We start from the raw sequence: 21,559 nt of genomic DNA on the forward strand, positions 1-21,559 counted from the left end.
ACACATTATAGACTATCTATATGTAATTGATATTTACTAAATATACGATTGACTAATCTGTCAAAATTGAAAGAGATGATTAATGAATTATTAAGAAATGACTGCACGGTTTTTTAATAAAGTACGTTGCAAATGTAATAAACGTGTTTGACTGTTTGAATTTTAATTAGTCTTCATGCCTCTATTTTCGCTTCTGCGTTTCGTCACAACATGGCGACGCGCTCAGACGCCAGGCTCGCTTTAAATACTGAAAACACACAGGTACTGTATCCCATCCTTCTCTTTGCTACATATTTATTTCCAATATATCGTAATCAGTAAGACATTAACTATGAAAGACCTTCTATAAACATACGATGGAAACTTGTCGTCCCAAATGTGTATTATTTACGAAGGAAGTAGCTTTAGCGCGCTAACCATCAGACAAGCCAATTTACATGAGCACTTTCTATTCACATTATCAGCATATCGCGGTTTACATTGGAATCTACACCGGCGCCGTGTTTTAATAATAGTGCTGGCACAGTAATGACAGAACGGATTTTTGTTTTGATGTAGTGTCAAAATCATAAAAGCATTGAGTTCATGCGCATGTGTGTTGAACAAGGTGCTGAATGTGGAGGTAGCGAGTTTGTCTGGCTTTCTGACTGCATAATATGATGGTTTTGAAGTGCTAAGTTAATTTTAAACCGGAAGACTGATTAAAATGGTTAAAGAAGTGCGCTCATACATTTTGGAATTTGTTTGCAATCGGTGTAAAAATCTTAATTTGCTGTAAACAAACAAATTGACGTTGTCAGTAAGAAATCTGTAGGTCTAGAAATCTCTCGTTTAGTATGCTTGCGCTAGTTACTTTGTAACTTTTTGCCGTGTCCCAAAACCTAGTGAGCTGCCTGCCTAGGTAGCACGTTCGCACGCGCCAGTGATGACCGAAATATGCAGTGGAAGTAGTGAGGTCACCAGTGAGACACAGCCTCTGTCTCGCGTGCATTTGCCTCTCTCTGCAGCACGTGGTCGTATCTCTCTCTCTTTCTCTCTGCCAGTGTGTTTGCACTTCGCTCTGTTTATGGACCTGCAACAAAAACAAACATAGGGCTGTATTGGATGCAGTCAGTCGAGTTTAAATCAGTGTCACAATCTCAACTTGTTTATGTCATCTGTATATTATTGTGTTCACAAATGTAGGTGACTGAAAAAATGGAGGCTGATGTCATCGGGGTCTGCGGCATAGAGGCCCGGGGACTTGTTGAAGGAAGCAGTTCCCCTGCCGATGTAGGGACTCCATCCCAGAATAGCGAGGAGGATTTTGTGGGGCGGGTGAGCGGTGAGGAGAGAGGGGAGACACCCGGAAGGGAGGATATCAACCCTGAAGAGCTGGATCCTTGTGTTGAGAAAACCATGGAACAAAAAGCTGGTTGGTGTTGGTTGTGATATTGAACATGTGCCTTTTGTATTTTGAAAGAAATGTGCAGGTTCTTTTCTACACATCACACTTCATTTCTGTTGTCACAGGCAAAGAAGTTCTGTTGCTGATGCAGGCGCTTCATGCTTTGGCCACTCCAGAAGAGAAACTTGCAGCCCTTTGTAAGAAATATGCTGACCTGGTATGTATATGTTGCTTCATGTAAGACAAAAAAGTATCATAAAATAGTCCATACGTGAAATACTACAGTGTCATTCTTCCTGGTTCAGCTGGAGGAGAGCCGCAGCATGCAGAAACAGGTGAAGGTGTTGCAGAAGAAGCAGAACCAGGTGCTCAAAGATAAGATTCACCTGCAGAGCGAGCACAGCAAGGCCGTCCTGGCACGCAGCAAGCTGGAGAGTCTATGCAGAGAACTTCAACGTCATAACAAGACCCTGAAGGTGCCCACAACTCATTTATCTTTTCCGAAAATAGAATGATAGGTCTCCTAGAAATAATATACTGCAGTCATGTATTCACGTTGTTTGAAACCTGTATGACTCTTTCTTCTGTGGAACACAAAAGAAGATATTTTGAGGAATGTCTCGGTGGTTCTCTTTCATCATCTCGTGTTCGAGATCCACCTATGGGAAGGGCATCCGTACCTGACCTCTGCAGAAGCATCCAATTGCACAAAGTCTGGCTAGACAGACAGAAGCGTGCAGCCAATGCCAGGTAAGGCCCCACCCCCTTACCTGAGAGCATATAAGGTCTGCCTGCGCTGCTGTTCTTCAGTTGTCATTCGCTTCTCGCGATCTCTGCTGTAACACAGTTCGGTTGGATTTTCACTGCGTGTCTTCAGGAGGACATATCGTCTGATCAGCCTCCGCCAGACGTGACAGTCGTCTATTTAGCCAGGTTAGCTGTGTTTTTCACATCCTGAGCCGCCCACGCTCGTGCTATTTTCACCTGCTCCCCCTTTACTTTCCACGGCTGCCCGCCACGGAATTGAACAAGTTTTTTGCCGGTATGTCGCTCTCTAAATCTGCCGCTGCTCCCGGGAACAGCTCATCACGGGCCTGCCCGGCCACGGTCGGGACTCTCATCGCTGCTAAGGACTCTCACGAGTTCTGCAAGGTCTGCTTGGGCCTCAAGTATGCAGAAGAGGCTTTGGAGAACCCGGAGCATTGCAGCCATTGCCTTGTGCTGCCGAAAAAGCTCCTGCGCTGTCGACTCAAAGTTGCCGCTACCCAGTGTATCGAGCTTGGCCTTTCTGACTGGGATGGGGGACACAGTGACGGCGACGCAACTCCGGGGGTCTCCCGGGGTGCGACATCTCTTAATTGGGCTGACCGCCTAATCCTGCGTTCCCCGAAGAGGATATCTTCGCGTGCAACCTCCCGTTCGCCGATGACGCGGGCCTTCTTGGGGTCTCAGAGGACGAGGAGGCCATCCCACTCTCTGGTGTTCCCCAGGTTAACCCCCCGCGGCCTTACCCCAGTCCATCTTCCTGGACGTGTGCGAACGAGCGGCCGCTCTCCTTGACATTGCATGGCTGGCTCCGCAGAGCGCCACCGACCAGTAGAGGGATGTGTATTCTATTCAATTCAATTCAATTTTATTTATATAGCGCTTTTCACAATGTGCATTGTTCCAAAGCAGCTTTACAGGAGCAAATAAGAAAAACACAGAAAGGTAAAACACAGCACAGTGCATGGTGTTTATAGACCAAGCAAGATCATTATAATAAATAATATCTAATAAATAAATGAATAAATAAATAAATGCAGTCTCCCGGTGAGCAAGCCAACACTGCACTGCTGTGGCGAGGAACCCAAACTCCAATGATGAATAAATGGAGAAAAAAAACCTCGGGAGAAACCAGGCTCAGCCGGGAGGGCCAGATCTCCTCTGACGTGTCATAGCTGCACTCAGTGACCCCGACCAAAGCCACCGAGCAAACGTCCACGAAGAACAGGGAGAGCCCACGAGCCGCGACCCAGGAAGCCCCACCCGCCGAAACCGTGCAGGTCCAACCCGGTCCCATTCCGCGATCAACAACAGACAACAGAGGAACAACCTGGGAAAAATAGTAATGGCATAATTAACTTTATTCCGCTGTTGTCCGACATCAACCACAAAACAAGACCAACCAGACCAGACCCACACAGTCCCAACAAATGAAACGCCCCGAAAACCACAACCAACAAGCCCCCCCCACTCCCTACAACACCCACCCAGCAACCTCCAATCAAAGTCACTGAGTGCAGCTATAACTTCAAACTGCTGTCGTGTGATGTAAGTTTAGCATTAAATACCAAGTATTGTAAATTTAGCATTAATGTGACAAGTAGTCTTTGCTCTCGGTTGGGGATGGAATTGTGTATGATGGGAAAGTGCTGGGACCCCCTCCCGGCCCGAGGATACAACTCTTCCCCATCCTGCCAGCGTGCGCGAAGCACATGAGGCACTCCTGGAGCGACCCGCTGAACCTCAAACACGGTCTCGCGGATCTGGAGGTGAAAAACATGGCGGCTCTCGGCTTGGGTGAGCCCCCGCTGTCGAGCCGTCGATCGCCAGGCATCTCAAGGGCCCGCCAGGCCTCGTCCCCCCCCGAAGCCGGTCTTGCCTGGAAAATGGACGTTTTTTCTGCCTCCATTCATCAAGCCACTTATAAATCCTCGGCCTTGGCTGTCAGGGCTCTTAATGTTTAATCCCTGCTTTCCGCTTACCAGGTGGAAATTTTGGAGGATTTGGGGCAGCAGCTGGACAAAAGATCCCCCTCGCCAACCTTGTGGAAGGAGAACCTTACGGTCAACGACCTCGTCCTCCGCAATGCTCGTCAGGCTGTTCAAGCTTGCGGGCACTCCATGGCACTTTCTGTGGTTGGGGAGCGGGCTCTGTGGCTGAACCTTTCGGGACTCTCTGACAGTGAGAAGAGGCACATTGCGGGCGCTCCAGTTGAGCCTGGCCAGGCTCTCTTCGGTCCTGCCGTGGCTTTGATGCAGCAACGGTGCGACGACAAAAAGAAAGAGGATGAGGCTTTCAAGTTGTGCCTCCCCAGGAAAGCAGCTCCGCATCAGTTGCCCACTGCGCGTTTGCCTAACCCCCCGTCGTGGTGCGAAACCCGCATCATAGCAAGGAGAGACCGCGCATCAAACCCCCTCCATGGCAGAGTAACCCACCCTACGCGCATCAAACCCCTTCCACGGCAGAGTAACCCACCCTACGCGCATCAAACCCCCTCCGCGGCAGAGTAACCCACCCTACGCGCATCAAACCCCCTCTACAGCAGAGTAACCCACCCTCTGGGAAGACCGTCTCCCGCCGCGACCGGGAAACCCCCCAACCCCTACCGACTCTAAATGCAAGCGGCCGGCCTGATGTCCGACCGTTAGGGGCACAGAGTCCTCGTTCGCGAGCCATGAACTCATCGGACTCTCTTTCTGTCCCGAGAGGTTTTCTTGTGGAGGGGTCTGCCACCCCCCCTCAGAGGTTTCCCAGCCCGTGCGTTCAGTGGACGCTGTGTTCTTTCCCCCCACGTTCAGGGGATCAGTTGCGAGGAAATGTGCTCAAGCAGTGTCACCACACAGCACACACATTGTTCCCCTCACCCAACTAATAAAGGCTTCGGCCCTGGTGTTCCCCAACACAAAACACACAAAAAACACAAAGAAACAAACAAATCTATTGAATTCGTCTCAGAGAGAGTACGTCTCTCTGCAGAGAGAAAACCTCTTTCTAAATCTAAGCATGCCGCCCCTAGTCTGTCCACTAGATGGCGCCATTGCATCGCAAGAGTATCGTATGCGAGGAATTCGGCGCTTCACCGGCCCTCTCGCAAATAGTAAGTCAGCCTGGCAGACCGTTGCGCCTCCGGAGTGGGTGATGCGAACAATTATGCAGGGTTACAGACTGCAGTTTGTAATGAAACCCCCGCTTTTCAACGGCGTTCTCTCTTCTCACACGGAGGAGAGCTCTGCTCACATTCTGAAAGAAGAAATCTCTTCTCTCTTAATGAAGGGAGCGATTCAGGTGGTGCCTCCCAGCCTGATAAATCAAGGGTTTTATTCCCGTTATTTCCTGGTCCCAAAGAAGGACGGCTCTCTCCGCCCCANGCCTCCGGAGTGGGTGATGCGAACAATTATGCAGGGTTACAGACTGCAGTTTGTAATGAAACCCCCGCTTTTCAACGGCGTTCTCTCTTCTCACACAGAGGAGAGCTCTGCTTACATTCTGAAAGAAGAAATCTATTCTCTCTTAATGAAGAGAGCGATTCAGGTGGTGCCTCTCAGCTTGATAAATCAAGGGTTTTATTCCCGTTATTTCCTGGTCCCAAAGAAGGACGGCTCTCTCCGCCCCATCTTGGACAACTCCGAGTGTTGAACAAACATTTGAGGAAATACAATTTCAGAATGTTAACCCACAGCACTCTGGCTCGCACCATAAAACAGAACGACTGGTTCACATCGGTCGATCTCAAGGATGCTTTTTTCCACATAAGCATTTATCCGCCACACAGGAAGTTTCTTCGTTTCGCCTATCTAGGCATATGTTACGATATCACTGTTTATCGGTCAAAATATCACGGATTTTGACATACATGGACGATTGGCTCATCGTTGCCGAATCGGAAGAGAAAGTGCTGCGGGACACCTGCAGTGTGCTTACACACATCACATCTCTCGGGTTCAGGGTGAATGTGAGCAAAAGCAATTTTACACCTAGTCAGAGTGTGATTTTCCTGGGCTTGGAGCTGAGCTTGGTCTGCATGCGAGTGCGTCTCTCCCAGGAGTGCGTTCTCTCTCTAATTAGCTGTGTGTCGCAGTGCAGAGAGGGGGCGAGAGTGCAGTATCGCACATGCCTCAGATTGCAGGGTCTTAGGGCTTCAGCCTGAGAATGAGAGCATTCATGAAATGGGTTTTGTCACTACATTTCAGCCCGTTACGCGATCTCTGCCGCTCTGTAACAGTGCCTGCATGGCGGCTCTTCGCCACTGGAGGGACGCGGACTTTTACGCACAGGGAACCCGTTTGGGAACGGTAGTGATGCGGAAAGTCGTGACGACAGATGCGTCCTTAACAGGCTGGGGTGAACGGTTTGTGGCCGAGCAGACTACGTTCAGCACACATAAATTATTTAGATCTCCTGACCATATGGAAAGCTCTGAATTATTTTCTGCCTCGCCTGCAAGGACATCATGTGCTCTTACGCTGCGACAATACCACAACGGTGGCATATATGAATCACCAGGGCGGCTTACGCTCGCAGAAACTTCACGCTCTAGCTCACAAGCTTTTGGTGTGGTGTGGTGTGGTGTGGAGTGGAGTGGAGTGGGGTGGGTGGCTTGGTGGGTGTGTGGTTTTCCTGTCGTTACGCGCGACTCATGTTCCAGGCATCCTGAACACAGGCACAGATCTTCTATCGAGGGGAACCCACTCTACGGAGATTGGCACCTCCGAGATTTGGACAGGCAACCGTAGATCTATTCGCCTCGTGCAAAAACACCCATTGTCCTATGTTCTTCTCGCTAAAGGACTTGGACGCGCCCCTCGGGGTGGGCGCACTGGCCCACCCATGGCCCAAGGTGCTGCTGTATGCTTTTCCTCCTCTCTGCCTGATAATTCCCACGTTGGTCAGAGTGAGAGAGAAGGGCCTGTCTCTCCTTCTAATAGCTCCCAGGTGGCCCAAAGCACCGTGGCTGGCAGAGATAATCCCTCTGTTATATACCCAGCCGTGGCGCCTCCCCCTCCGCACAGACCTATTGTCTCAGGCGAACGGGGAGATTTAGGGCCTGGGCCTGGCCCGTGAGAGGACAAACTTAAACGCGCTTGGTTGCTACTATACAAAATGCCAGGGCCATTTCTACACGGCCCTTATGTGGTTGTAAGTGGCAAGTGTTTGAAGGGTGGTGTGATGGGCGCGGTCTCACATCATATCAGTGCTCAGTTCCTGATATTTTGTGTTTCTTACAGGACCTTATGGATAAAGGCAGGTCTTTTTCCACAATTAAGGTCTACCTGGCAGCTATTTCTGCCTGTCATGTGGGTTTTGAGGGCTCAACATTCGGGCAGCATCCTTTAATCCGCAGATTTATGAAGGGTGCCCGTCGCTCCTTGCCAGTCATCAGGAGAACCGTCCCTGAATGGGACCTCTCCTTGGTGCTGGAGGCCTTGTCTCAATATCCTTTTGAGCCCCTGGGTAGTATTTCCTTGAAGCTGTTGTCCTTCAAGATGGCTTTGCTCTTGGCGTTGGCATCAGCCAAACGTGTCAGTGAGCTACATGCACTCTCAGTACATCCTTCGTGCACTAAATTCTCTCTGAGTGGAGAGAAGGTTTTCTTAAGCCTAACCCGGCTTTTATGCCTAAGTGTTTCCCTGCGTTCACTTCGGAGGTGTTGGAGCTGTCCGCTTTTCTCTCTCCGCCTTTTTCCTCTGTGGAGGATCAGAGGCTGAATGCTGTGTGTCCTGTTCATGCATTACAGGCATATATGTCCAGGACCAGTGTTTTCCGGAAGAGCGACCAGCTCTTTATTTCATGGGCGCCCTCTCACAAGGGGAGTCCCATATCTAAGCAGCGCCTCTCACATTGGCTTGTGAACGCTATAGCCTTGGCATATGAATCAAAGGGAGTGCAGCCCCCAGGAGCCATCAGAGCTCATTCCACAAGGGGCTTAGCTGCCTCTTGGGCTTTGTTCAGGGGAGTATCACTGCAGGACATCTGCTCTGCTGCCAGTTGGGCTTCTCCCCATACGTTTGTGCGTTACTACCGATTGGATGTCACCAAAACCTTGGTAGCACATTCTGTTTTAGGAGTAGGGTCTTCATAGCCCCTTCTTGTTATATCCCTTTACCTTCTGTTTACACATTGTTGTAGTAACGAATGTTGAACGGGCCGGTGGGCCATGCACATTCATGTCACAAAGCATGCATTCACATTCCTACCTGGGTGTTGTATATGTGCTGCTGGGTTAATTACATGTGTGTGCCTCATACATGTTGCCTGTCCTGCATGTGCACAGCGGCTATGTGTGTGCGTCAGGGTTGCCAGGTGCATGATTATGGGACGCGTCAAGCACCGCCCCCTTGGGGGGTGAGCGTCCTTTTTCTGGCTTTCAGAACCTCACTGTGAGTGTATTGGGCAATCGGGGAGCTGTCCATGTCTCTCCCATAGGTGGATCTCCAACACGAGATGATGAAAGAGCACAATAGGTTACTTTCGTAACCCCGGTTCTCTGAAACATCGAGTGGAGAGATCCACCAGCTTTGCCCCGCTTGCTGCACGAGAAGCAAATATACTTACTGAAGAACAGCAGCGCAGGCAGACCTTATATGCTCTCAGGTAAAGGGGTGGGGCCTTACCTGGCATTGGCTGCACGCTTCTGTCTGTCTAGCTAGACTTGGTGCAATTGGATGCTTCTACAGAGGTCAGGTACGGATGCCCTTCCCATAGGTGGATCTCTCCACTCGATGTTTTAGAGAACCGGGGTTACGAAAGTAACCTATTGTTTTGTGTGCATACAATGGAAATCAGTGGGGACCAGCATTCTTCAATATAATAAAATACAAAAAAAATTTGTGTTTTGCTGAAAAAGGAAAGTCACACAGGTTTGAAATGACATAAGAGTGAGTAAATGAGGAAATAATGTTCATTTTTGGGTGAACTATGTGTCTAAACGTGTTTCTGCTGTCGTGATGGCAGGAGGAGAACGCTCAGAGGTTTAGGGAGTACGAGGAGCGGCGCAAAGAGGCGACGCTGCACTTCCAGATGACGCTCAACGAGATCGAGGCCCAGATGGAGCAGCATAACTCTTACAACAGCAAACTGCGGCAGGAGAACATGGAGCTGGCCGAGAAACTCAAGAAACTCATCGAGCAGTACGAGCTGCGGGAGGAGGTGAGACAACATCTGTCAAATATGCAAATTGACTGTGATTCTCTGTTTGAGTGCGTAGAGAGTTCAGAGGTGCTCTGCTTCAGACCAGTGGTCTGTTTTATTTGTTTCATTTCTTTCATCGTTTACACTGCTGATCAGATGTGAGTGATCAGAAATATGGATTTTCCTTCTATATTTCTTCGTGCCGTGCCAAATCACGGTTTTACATTTATTTGCTTAATTTTGCACGATTCGCATGCATTCTTGCTGTTTTGCATGTTTGGGCTTGTTAGACTGAGCACAGTCCTACGGTTCAACCACGAAAGCAATCATGATGATCCAGCCATGTGTGTGAGATTATGCATGCTTGCATTATCAGGTCATGGGGTGTAACTCTCGGTTTAGGTTATAATTGTTATTAAATATAAAATTGACCTTGTGCCTCGAATAATATTGTGTTTTATAATTTGACATTGTCTTACAGATTTTTAGTGTCATCTGATTTTCACAAACTAGATAGAACGTAGTTGTTTTGTAGTAGGATGTGGTAATGTCAAATTTCAAATTAGCACTTGTCCTTTTTGTTTTTTTAATGAATGTTATAGTTTTTTTTAATGAAGTGCTGCGGTATTTGGAAGCGCATTGTTAACGTTGGTCTTTTTTCAGCATATCGACAAGGTGTTCAAACATAAGGAACTTCAGCAGCAGCTGGTGGATGCTAAACTCCAACGGACGGTCGAGCTGATGCGAGAGGTGGAGGAGAAACAGCAGAGAGAACGAGAGTTTGTGAGTATGTTCAGGACCAGATCAGAGTCAGTGTTCATCTGAAGGATTGTTAACAATGTTGGGAAAGCTACCAAAGAAACAAAATCTTAAGTTATGAGCTGTCTAGCTAGCTTTCCTGTACCTCAGTGGTTAGAGCATGGCGCTAACAACGCCAAGGTCGTGGGTTCGATCCCGGGGGATTGCACATACTTGGAAACAAAAAAAAAGTATAGGATAATGTAATGTAAGTCGCTTTGGATAAAAGCGTCTGCCAAATGCATAAATGTAAATTTCTATAGACGGTTTCAGTGGCAACAACAACTTCTGGTAGACCTCCCCAAAGAATCAATAACTGTTGGGTAGTTTTAATTTAATACAATTAATATACAATAAATGATTAATCTAAAAATTAATCTAAAATATATTGTTATATTATTAGCCAGACTGATAACCAAACACAGACCAGATGTTAACTTTGGGCCAGGTGCGTGCGTTCAATGACACCATCTATAATGTACAGGTAGTAATAGTATATAGTTCTTTTCTACTTTTTCTATTTATAAAAAAAGATTTAGTTTCGCATACTGTGGTAGGCTAACTGAGACCAGTTTTTATTGCACTTATGCATTGTTGTCCTTATGTTAATACGGATCCACAAAAACAACTAAATGCAATGTATTATGCCACGCCTGTTGTTGGCAATGTCACTTTGTAAAATAACACGTACTATGCATGTACATGACATCACAGTGCTTTCCCAAAGTTGTGTTTTGTAGTTTACAAGGAAACGATAACAGTATTATTTTCAAAAATTTGCACTTCAAAACTAATGTCTCCTTTTTCAGGAGTCCTTAGGCCCCCAAAACGCAGTTGACATGTACACTGCGTTCCAAATTATTATGCAAATGATATCTTTCTCTGGTTTTCCTAATTTGTCGATGCAAATGACAGTCAGTATAATTTTCAAGTAATCAACAGTTAGGGTACATTTGGAATTTTATTGAACAAACCTCCCACTGACAACAGTATTTATTTAAAAAATGAAAAACTCAAAATGCACTGTTCCAAATTATTATGCACAACAGAGTTTGAAAACATTTCATAGGTTGTAAAAAACTGAAAATGGTCATTTGTTGAATTTGCAGCATTAGGAGGTCATATTTACTGAAATCAAAAGCTATTTCAATCAAAAACATCCTAACAGGGCAAGTTACATGTTAACATAGGACCCCTTCTTTGATATCACCTTCACAATTCTTGCATCCATTGAACTTGTGAGTTTTTGGATAGTTTCTGATTGAATTTCTTTGCAGGATGTCAGAATAGCCTCCCAGAGCTGCTGTTTTGATGCTAACTGCCTCCCACCATCATAGATCTTTCGCTTGAGGATGCTCCAAAGGTTCTCAATAGGGTTGAGGTCAGGGGAGGATGGTGGCCACACCATGAGTTTCTCTCCTTTTATGCCCATAGCAGCCAATGACACAGAGGTATTCTTTGCAGCATGAGATGGTGCATTGTCATGCATGAAGATGATTTTGCTACGGAAGGCATGGTTCTTCTTTTTGTACCATGGAAGAAAGTGCTCAGTCAGAAACTCTACATACCTTGCAGAGTTCATTTTCACACCTTCAGGGACCCTAAAGGGGCCCACCAGCTGTCTCCCCATGATTCCAGCCCAAAACATGACTCCGCCACCTCCTTGCTGACGTCGCAGCCTTGTTGGGACATGGTGGCCATCCACCAACCATCCACTACTCCATCCATCTGGACCATCCAGGGTTGCACGGCACTCATCAGTAAACAAGACTGTTTGAAAATTAGTCTTCATGTATGTGTGGGCCCACTGCAACCGTTTCTGCTTGTGAGCATTGGTTAGGGGTGGCCGAATAGTAGGTTTATGCACAACTGCAAGCATCTGGAGGATCCTACACCTTGAGGTTTTCGGGACTCCCGAGGCACCAGCAGCTTCAAATACCTGTTTGCTGCTTTGCAATGGCATTTTTGCAGCTGCTCTCTTAATCCGATGAATTTGTCTGGAAGAAACCTTCCTCATTCTGCCTTTATCTGCACGAACCCTTCTGTGCTCTGAATCAGCCACAAATCTCTTCACAGTACGATGATCTCGCTTAAGTTTTCGTGAAATATCTAATGTTTTCATACCTTGTCCAAGACATTGCACTATTTGACGCTTTTCGGCAGCAGACAGATCCTTTTTCTTTCCCATATTGCTTGAAACCTGTGGCCTGCTTAATAATGTGGAACGTCCTTCTTAAGTAGTTTTCCTTTAATTGGGCTCACCTGGCAAACTACTTATCACAGGTGTCTGAGATTGATTTCAGTGATCCAAAGAGCACTGAGACACAATACCATCCATAAGTTTAATTGAACAATATAAAATTAAATGTTTACGACACTTAAATCCAATTTGCATAATAATTTGGAACGCAGTGTAAATTAATGACCAAAACGAAAAGTTTTCCATTTTTATTTAAAAATAGGATTGTAAACATCTCCTTAGTTAACACAAAGGGAGAATTTTACCCATAATGCTAGACTGTTAAAATACAGATCCTGATATTAAATGTTATAAATATCAACAAGTAAATGTAAATAATTAAATATTGTGTGAATAAATTATATTAAAGGGGTCATATGACACAGCTATTATTACGAATATTATGGTTTGTTTTAGATGTAATGCAATGTGTATACACGATTTAAGGTTCATAAATGCTGTATTTTCCACACACCGTGCATGTTTGTATCTCCTCTTTGCCCCGCCTCTCTGAAACGCGCAGATTTTTTTCAAAGCTCATCCCTCTGAAAAGTGAGGTGTGCTATGATTGGCCAGTTAACCAGTGCGTAGTGATTGGTCGAATACTGCAAGCGTGTGACGGAAATGTAGCGCCTCACCATATTTGGAACATCAGGTTCAAAAGCAATTGTACTGACAGGTACGCCCACCTTACTTGCGTATACATTTGGGCGGTCTTAGTCAAATCATACCACAAACTGACGTAGATTTGTGGGGGTGTGGTTACACGAGGTGTTTCAGGCAGGTCTGGGTGAGCATTCGCTTTTAGATAGAATGCATCTTTTGTTCAGACACTTACAGTTTTGCAATTTTACATGTCCAATACATGAATGGGCAACTTATAACACACCAAAGACACAGAAAAACACGTATTCGCGCCATATGACCCCTTTAAGTATGGTTCTTTAATTGTCCAATAATGTGTCGTGTCCTTTGTTGTCTGTCTCTGCTCTTTGTTCAGCTCCTAAAAGACGCAACCGAGTCCAGACATAAATGTGAGCTGATGAAAGAGCAGGAACACCAGCTGAAGCAGCAGCTCACTCTCTACATGGACAAGTTTGAGGAGTTTCAGACCACCCTTGCCAAGAGCAATGAGGTCTTCACCACATTCCGGCAAGAGATGGAGAAAGTGAGTGAGCAGCATCCCTCCACCTTTATATGCTTGTTTCACTTGATTCTTTAATGAAATACGTGACACATTTCCTGAAAAAATCTATATGTAAAGACCCGCTTCGCACGACACCGGTTTGTGTTTGTGACTGAATAGATGACAAAGAAGATCAAGAAGCTTGAGAAAGAGACCACTCTATGGAGGACCAAATGGGAGACCAACAACCAGACTCTACTGCAGATGGCAGAAGAGGTGAGAGGAACAAGTAGAATGCTTTATAAAATAAAGTTCTGAACGATTTCAGCAATTTTGCAAGAATATACACAAAATTAGGGCACCACCCATGCTTTTAACCTCACCACATTTCCAAAATCCTGCCCTCCTTAGACATGTCAGGGCATCCATTGTTAGCAAACCTGACAAATGATTGACAGGCAGAGGGCATGTCTAATTGGCTAGTTTTTTGGCAATAAAAAGCATGGGCCACTCCCGTTGCATTTTGTTTGATGTTTACATTGCCTCGGGCTACCACAAAGACAGGTGTGATTTAAATCCGTTTTTTATATAGGGCTTTATGCAACGAACAGTGATTCAAAGCAGCGTTAGTAGTAAGAACATGTATGGTATGCCTAAACATAAAAAGTTGAATTTTTCTTGCAGAAAACGGTGCGAGATAACAATTACAAAGCCCTCCAAGGCAAGCTAGACCGTCTGGAGAAGCTTTGCAGGGCCCTGCAGAGAGAACGCAATGACCTGAACCAGAAACTCAAGTCCATCCAGGGTGCAACTAAAGATCCGGAGGAGGAAGGTACGGGTCCTCCCGACCCCCAGCCGGAGGACCACCCCAATCAACCCTCAAACACAGAGATGGAGAGAGAGGTGGAAGGAGAAATGGAGGCTTTGGTGCATGAAACAGAGGAACTCAGACTTCAGTCTGAGGTGGAGGGCACCACGCCATCAACACAACTCATTGTCGACTGAGCCTGGCCTTCTGGTGGCCTTTCTTTTTTTTTCTGGAGGTATATATATTTTTGTCTAACAATTATCATAACAAAATTTGTGATGAAAAATCAGGACATTAGTGAAGAAGCTAACTGCTCTGTACGTTGTTAATCAGCTTTGTGGCGAGCACTTTTTACTCCCTGTTTTTTATCACATTGTATTTTCGTAGGAAATGGTCATGCGGTCCAAAATGGCCACCATGCAGATTTGCTGTCTTTCTTTTCTCATTCTCTTAGGTCCTTCCCTGCTCTGCTGTGCTATCGTTGCACATTTTTCGTTTCTCTTTAATAAAATGTAGCTCCTGGCACTGACCTCTAGGATCAGAATAAATAATTTTGTATGCATTTAACGTTGAATATCGCTATTTTGAAATAACTAATAACTGTATGTAGTGAAGAAGCCAGTCCAGCTCGAAATGTCTTATTAACCTTGAGACTTGAGTCATAGGGCTTTAATACAAATACTCACCTGCTCTTTGGCATATTGAGTCTGAGCCAGGAAGGGTCCTTAACATGTCACACTTGCTTTGATTAAAATGCACTTTTTAAAATGCAAGTTTAAAGGGATAGTTCACCCAAAAATGAAAATTTTGTCACCATTTTCTCTCCCTTATGTCATTTTAAACCTGTATGACTTTCTTTCTGTGCTGAACCCAAAAGAAGATATTTGGAAGAATGTTGGTAACCGAACAACGGCGGTACCCATTCACATCTATTGTATGGACACAAAACCAGTGCAAATCAATGGGTACCGCTGTTGTTCGGTTACCAACATTCTTCAAAATATCTTCTTTTCAGAAAGTCATAAAGGTTTGAAATGACAAGAGAGTGGGTAAATGGTGACAGAATTTTCATTTTTGGAAGAACTATCATTTTAAAGAAGATCCATGACTTGTTAATGAAGAGAGGGGTCAAGTATCCAAGCTTCATCGGAGTCTCGTAACTGCGAACTAAGAATCTGATAAATGGCTTGTGTGACTTTGAAACGGCTGCTACATATTAAACCTTTGTGAAATAATAGTACAGGGTCAAACCGCGTGTCACTTCCTGTAGGACTGAGTATATCTGCAGTTTAAGGACTTTTTGCATGCATTCATAAGGGGACATTAGTTAGAAGAGATGAAGGGAACGGCATCTTCGCCAGCAGATCTTTACCAACCCATGATTTAAAATGACAAATGCATTGCTTGCAATTGAAAAAGAAAAATCCCCTTTTTTATTTCCTGACATCTTGATTTATCATTCTAAAACTCTCGTTGATACTTTAACTTTGTTGTTTTGAGACATTATTGTATATTTAAAACAAATGGTGAGAGTTAGAACCGGATGCTGTTGTTTTTGGGAGCCCTCGATTATTTTTGATCACAGCTGTTTTAATTCAGTTTCTTGGTAATTTGTCTGAAACTTATTTTTCTTCAGTTGGTATAATTTGAGCAGGTTTTCACATGTTGACTGGTAAGAATATTCCCTCCTTTACCAGGCCACAAACCTGAAATTCTTATTTTAAAAAGGGGCTTTTGATACTGGATTGAATGTGATTTAATTTTTTGGACTTTAAATAAGAATAAAATGTCTGTAATTCAAGATGTACATGCAGTTGCATACATTGTCACTTTAGTTAACAATATGAAAGTATACATGGAGAACTAAACCAATGAATGTACAAATGCATATTACTAATGTCAGTTGCCGATTTTATGTCTAAAAAGCCTCGTAGCCCTTTAAGATCGGTTTATATGGCATGGGCACACAGGGTCACTCCTCAGGTCCAAAGATCAACGTCTGGCTTTACGCATGTGCTGATCTGAACCTCTGACACGGGCCAGTACATTCCTAAGTGGTGAATCCAAGAAAATCTATTTTTCATTTGACATGTTGAACATATAGTAAAATGATAGTAAAAAAATCTGTTAAACTGCAATTCATTTTCTGAATTAGATGTAACGCGCGTTACCATTTTTTGTCATCAAAGAACAAAAAACGAGCAATGATATCAAGTTGTTTCATTGTTCATGTGTAAGAGCTGATAAAACACAAAGGATGACTTTCACCAGCTTTCATCGCTGCAGTGTTTTTGTATTGTAAAATCCCTTCCCCAAAATCTGGATAAAAATGTATTTTTACATCGAAGCACTTGATGTTTGTTTTGAAATTCTGTTTATGTAACACTTTCACAATCTTTCAGATTTTTATTTATTCTGCATAAGAGGTCAGTTCTTTAAAAACATATCAATACTGTAAACATCTCTAATTGGGATTCAGTTCATTCTGAATTTGTAAAGTATTGGTACTGTCATTTGTATCGCTTCTGCTTCTGTTGTTTATTTTGGCCATGTTCCCGTTTGATTCTCAGGTTATGCAAGAAATCTACCTCTGTAGGTAAGACATACTGTGAAAGACGCTCGAGAGCTTTTCTTTCTCCCCCGGCTCAGCCCAGGACTCTTCTAAGAATGTACCAATGCTCTTGTACTTCTGTCTTGCTTTTCAATAAAATATTTTGTAGAATTTTCCTTACCATTTGCATGATTCATTGAATGTTTTCTTGTGCAGAAATATCGAATTGATCAACAAATTGTTAGTGTACACATGCAGTTACACAAAGTTTGTTTTCATGCGTCAAGGGAGACGTACAATCTAACAGCTGATCTGTACTTTATTTTCTGCTTTGAATTGTAAACACAGAATAAGTACTTTAATCAACAATTTAGGAATACAAAATCATTTTAAAAGTCATTACAAAAGATTTATTGCAAATTGACAACGTGTTTTGCACAAAAAGGAACTCATAAATGTGAAACACCAGGCCATAACTTCTCAGAAGTGACTGAAAATGCAGTGCAGTCTGTTGATCTCTTTATCCAAACCTATCTCCAATAATCTGTCCATTTTCCAACCAACCGGAGCCAAACTTTTCTACAGCAGTAAATAAATGTGAACCTTTTAGAAAAGTGTCTACAGAGGGACACTGTAATGGATAAAGTTGTATATATAAAGTGGAAAGTAGGAAGATGGAGCATTTCTGAATAATACTGGAAAGCAAAAGCTGATGCACAGGAAGCCATAAAAGTGTTGCAGGATTTTAATGAGAGATGAGACTGGTGCAAGCAGTTACGACGCCTGTCCCTCCAGCTCTGATGCGGGGGTGTCTGGCTCTTCATCATTATAGATGTTCTCAGCCTAGACAAAAGTTGAAAAAAAACGAACTCGAAGTTTGACCCAAGATTATGACACGAGTACCAACTCATTTCTGATCCAAATCAAACAGAAACTAAAAAAATATCAATAATCATCCGTGCACTTACCATCTGCCATACTTGCATAATGTTGTCCTCTGACACTGAACAAATTACCCAGGGTTCATTGGGGTTCCAGGAGAAATCTGAGATCTTTGCTGTGTGCCCACCGTGAATGAACTGCCAAAACCAACAAAAACAGTTGAATTAATGCAAAACAGAAAAACAAAGAAATCGTAGCAGGTACATTATTTTTATAGAATATGTCTGACATAATAAGCATTTTTAGAAAATCCTTCATGACTCACCAGCAGCTCTGGAGGACCGTCTTCTGCATCCTCCGCAGATTGCTCCTCTCCAATTTTACTGCAAGGTGAAAAATGTACAGATTAGGGATGTTGCGGTGGTGAAATTTTTCCACCGGTTAATCGACGTGTAAAAACACCGGTTGCTGTGGGGTGGTCGAAGATGCGGCCGTGCGCATGACGCATTTTACTTTCAGTTTTAAAATAGCGGCAATTAGGGAATGGCAATTGCTTGAATTAATGGTGGGTTCAATATCTTTCTTAATAAAAACTCACAAAACCAAAAAAAAAGTACAATGACATTTGCTTATATTAAACACAGACCTTACAAAACGAATAATCACAGCACACAATGCAAAAAAATAAATAAGAAACGAAAATAAAAAACATTTTCGTTAGATAAGTTGCCTATATAACAAAACGAGTGGGGGGTGGGGGTCAGTGCCGCGGTGGACAAGTGGACACCGTGTATCACCGGTGACAGACTATCGCAACAAGCCTAGTACAGATACAGTCAATATTTAATACTGGATCCACAGATTATTTCTTTCTAGTAAACCCATTACTGAGACTCCAGAGTCCTGAAGGTGTTCAATTAAAGCAATCTGAATAAATGTTCCCAAGGAAAATCATTATGAACAATAAGAACAGAGTTGTAATACCTCAGGTCCCAGACATTGAGACGTCTGTCTGTGCCACTGGAGGCCAGGATGGTTTCATTATGAGGAGACCACTGGACCTGTCAAAAACACAGACAATTCAGAGCTTGCACAATTCTGTTTCTGTGCTTTATGATTTAAAACAGAATCTTTAATGTTGAAATGATGATGAGATTTGTAAAAAACAAAAAAGTATTACCTGGAAGATTTCATCCTTTTGGGATTCAAATGAATGAAGCTTCAGCTTCAGGTTGCGCAGATCCCACAATGCAACAGTCTACGGCGATAAACACACAGATAGATGCAGTAAGCATGTGTGTTTTTGTTTGTTTACATTAGTCACGTGTGATTGTGTTTTTTACAATGTGCACAGACCTTGTCTGCCGAGCCGGTGGCGAGAATAAACTCACTGTAGGGATTGAAGGACAGACAGTTGACTTCAGCCGTATGGGCGTCCACAGCGTGACTGGGCTTTGATGTGTTGTTTGACCGTGTGTCCCAGCTGTGGAAAAAGATTGGAAATCTGTGTCTGTATGTAAAAAAATACTAATACAAACGGTTTAGTTTTAATATCCTAATTTGATGAGGTTAACGGTTTCACAAATCACACTGATCAGATTTCACCAAAGGTAAAGCTTTGCTTGCTCACATCATAAGTTTCTGATCATCAGCCACAGAGCCGAAGAGTGATTCATGTAAAAGATGCCAGGACACATCCTCCACCACAGCTGTATGTCCTGTGAAGATGGTCTTGGCGTCTACTATCTTCCCCTCCTTTGGAAAAGCACTGATGTCCCATAGACAGATTGTCTAAAGTTAAAAAAACAAGACAAAGACTGTTGAAAGTCGAGACTTAATTTATATGAAGTTTAAAATTCATATACATATAAACAGAGCTGGGTAGATCCAAATCTCTTGTAGATTACACATTTCAGTAATGTAATCGGATTACATTTAGATTACTTCTGACTTGAATCTTATTTGATGTCACATAAAGCGAAGCAGGATAATTTTGTACTATTTTCACAGATACAAAGAGTGTGTGAGACTGTGAATAATATGTAATCAAGTAATCCATAAAAAGTAACTGTAGTCAGATTACGAATATTTTAAAATGTAGTTTACTCTAACTACAAGTACTTGATTTTGGGAATCTGATTACATAATCCATATTACATGTAATCTGTTACTACCAAGATCTGCATATAAAGCTATTGATATTTCATTCTGAAGCTCTTGAATCTGAGGTCATGTGTTTACTCACATGGTCGTCTGATGCACTGAGCAAGTTTCCACTCAAGTTCGAGTTCCAGGACAAGCCGTAGCCCTCCTTCTGATGCCCCCTCAGCCTCAAATCTGGACTACATTCTCCACTGGGGTCTATACATAGACAAACTATGAGTGTTAACTCACTATTTAGTGCATTAAATGATGAAATTGATTCTTTGTTTGGATCAACAGAAAGATCCTGACCTGGTTTGGATGGGTGTTTGGTGTAGTCAAACACCAGCACGTCAGAGGTGGGGGTCTTGGTGGCGATGATGCAGGGGTTTTGCGGCATGTATCTGGCTCGGTTCACTTCTCCTTCGTGATTGATCTTAATCTCAATTTCAATCTTTCCGCTCACTGACCCAAAACCTCCAAACTCTAAAAACAAATGCCCATACACATTCACTGACAATGTCTTGTTTACCTGGTTTCTACCTACAAGATCTGATTATGTTTATTTGTAAACAAATCAATTTGCATCCACTAAAACAAAACTGAGCTGACAAGCGATTGCAGTGCTTTGCTCTCCAAACATCCTGTGAGAGTGATCATACCTGCTGAAGAAACACACACACACACAAATCATTATTTCAGTACTGTTGACATTAGGCATTCAAGAGGACAAATTGATCACACATTCAGAGATGGATCAGCTCATACCTCCTTTCTCACTGTCATAGTGGGACGCGTCAAACTGGGCATCATCATTAGGGATCTGAACGCTTGCGATGACCAGGTGGTTCTGCTCATCCGATGTGTGTGTGCCCAACGCCAGCCGATGGACTGCATAATCCTTCCCCTCAGGTCTTCACAAAACATATCAATCAAATCATTGCTGATAGACAATAAGTTGTACATTAACAGCAATCTGCATCGTTCCCACAGCTCAGGTTAGACGTTGGATTACCTGGTCACGTCAGGAAGCCACTGCACGGTCAAACTTGGCCACTCAAGGGCATGAGTCATGACCAGATCATACAGGAATGGTGTGTTTTTCTTCCAGATCTTATATTCTTCATTTATTACTCTCTCCTCCACCGCATCATCATATACTGTCAATGAGGACAGATTAACAAATTTCACAAAAACTGCATTGTGACGTGTACCAGAAACTGAAAAAGGTATTTTTTTATAAAAATGACAGAATAGAAGTTAGAGTCAAACATGTGATCTTTTAGTAGTGTAACGTTAGTTTATGTAGTACATGAATTATGGAGGGAACTCAGCTCAATGTGCTTTTAGAAATGGCTGCATTTACTATCAATCAATAAATACTTTTATTGTATCTTGCCAAAAGCTTCAAACTAAGTGAAGACTGCGTGTTGAACAGAATGTGATATTTATTCTAATATTCATTCATTCTCATGTCTGTATGTGGGTCGCGTCCATTAGCACTTTATGCTAAAGCTAACAAACTCTGTCAAAAGAACAAAATACTAAACGGGATTCGTGTTGCAGAAAAGTTTACCTTCTTTGTCTGCCATTCTGGCGTATTTTCTGCAGGTTATCCACTGAAGGAGGTGTGGGATTTAAAGACAGCAAGTGAAAAATCCCGGGTAGCGGGGTTTTAATCCAGATTCCCGTCACTGCTTGTAAAAGCAGTTTGCGTCCCTACGCGCTAAATG

General features: G+C 43.6%; 2 protein-coding genes across 2 annotated transcripts; one reads left to right on the forward strand and one right to left on the reverse strand.

Annotated features, from left to right (window-relative positions):
- The first annotated feature begins 181 nt into the window (after positions 1 to 181).
- Positions 182 to 16,978, forward strand: txlng (taxilin gamma). The gene is made up of 9 exons (XM_057361484.1): positions 182 to 261; positions 1,186 to 1,414; positions 1,513 to 1,604; positions 1,693 to 1,863; positions 9,104 to 9,298; positions 9,944 to 10,063; positions 13,318 to 13,485; positions 13,624 to 13,719; positions 14,128 to 16,978. Exons 1-9 carry the CDS (start codon positions 211 to 213, stop codon positions 14,446 to 14,448), a joined length of 1,443 nt encoding a protein of 480 aa, XP_057217467.1. The 5' UTR covers positions 182 to 210; the 3' UTR covers positions 14,449 to 16,978.
- A 125-nt stretch (positions 16,979 to 17,103) lies between these two features.
- rbb4l (retinoblastoma binding protein 4, like) lies at positions 17,104 to 21,559 on the reverse strand. Its single transcript, XM_057361485.1, has 12 exons — positions 21,403 to 21,559; positions 20,842 to 20,986; positions 20,595 to 20,740; positions 20,139 to 20,312; positions 19,930 to 20,045; positions 19,315 to 19,475; positions 19,041 to 19,167; positions 18,865 to 18,942; positions 18,669 to 18,745; positions 18,010 to 18,067; positions 17,771 to 17,881; positions 17,104 to 17,645 (listed from the first exon to the last, which is right to left on the reverse strand). The coding sequence occupies exons 1-12, from the start codon at positions 21,416 to 21,418 to the stop codon at positions 17,577 to 17,579; spliced, it is 1,278 nt and encodes a 425-aa protein (XP_057217468.1). The 5' UTR covers positions 21,419 to 21,559; the 3' UTR covers positions 17,104 to 17,576.

Source organism: Triplophysa rosa, linkage group LG20 (genome assembly GCF_024868665.1).
Source record: "Triplophysa rosa linkage group LG20, Trosa_1v2, whole genome shotgun sequence".
NCBI lineage: Eukaryota > Metazoa > Chordata > Actinopteri > Cypriniformes > Nemacheilidae > Triplophysa > Triplophysa rosa.

Excerpts from the sequence above, each read along its gene's own strand:
- rbb4l (XM_057361485.1), bottom strand. Across the intron at positions 19,476-19,929 it reads TCAGTGCATCAGACGACCAT|ACAATCTGTCTATGGGACAT; the intron begins GTGAGTAAACAC and ends TTTTAACTTTAG. Across the intron at positions 18,943-19,040 it reads CCACCGGCTCGGCAGACAAG|ACTGTTGCATTGTGGGATCT; the intron begins GTCTGTGCACAT and ends TTATCGCCGTAG.
- txlng (XM_057361484.1), top strand. The coding sequence starts at position 211 with ATGGCGACGCGCTCAGACGCCAGGCTCGCTTTAAATACTGAAAACACA. Across the intron at positions 1,864-9,103 it reads GTCATAACAAGACCCTGAAG|GAGGAGAACGCTCAGAGGTT; the intron begins GTGCCCACAACT and ends TCGTGATGGCAG. Across the intron at positions 13,720-14,127 it reads TACTGCAGATGGCAGAAGAG|AAAACGGTGCGAGATAACAA; the intron begins GTGAGAGGAACA and ends TTTTTCTTGCAG.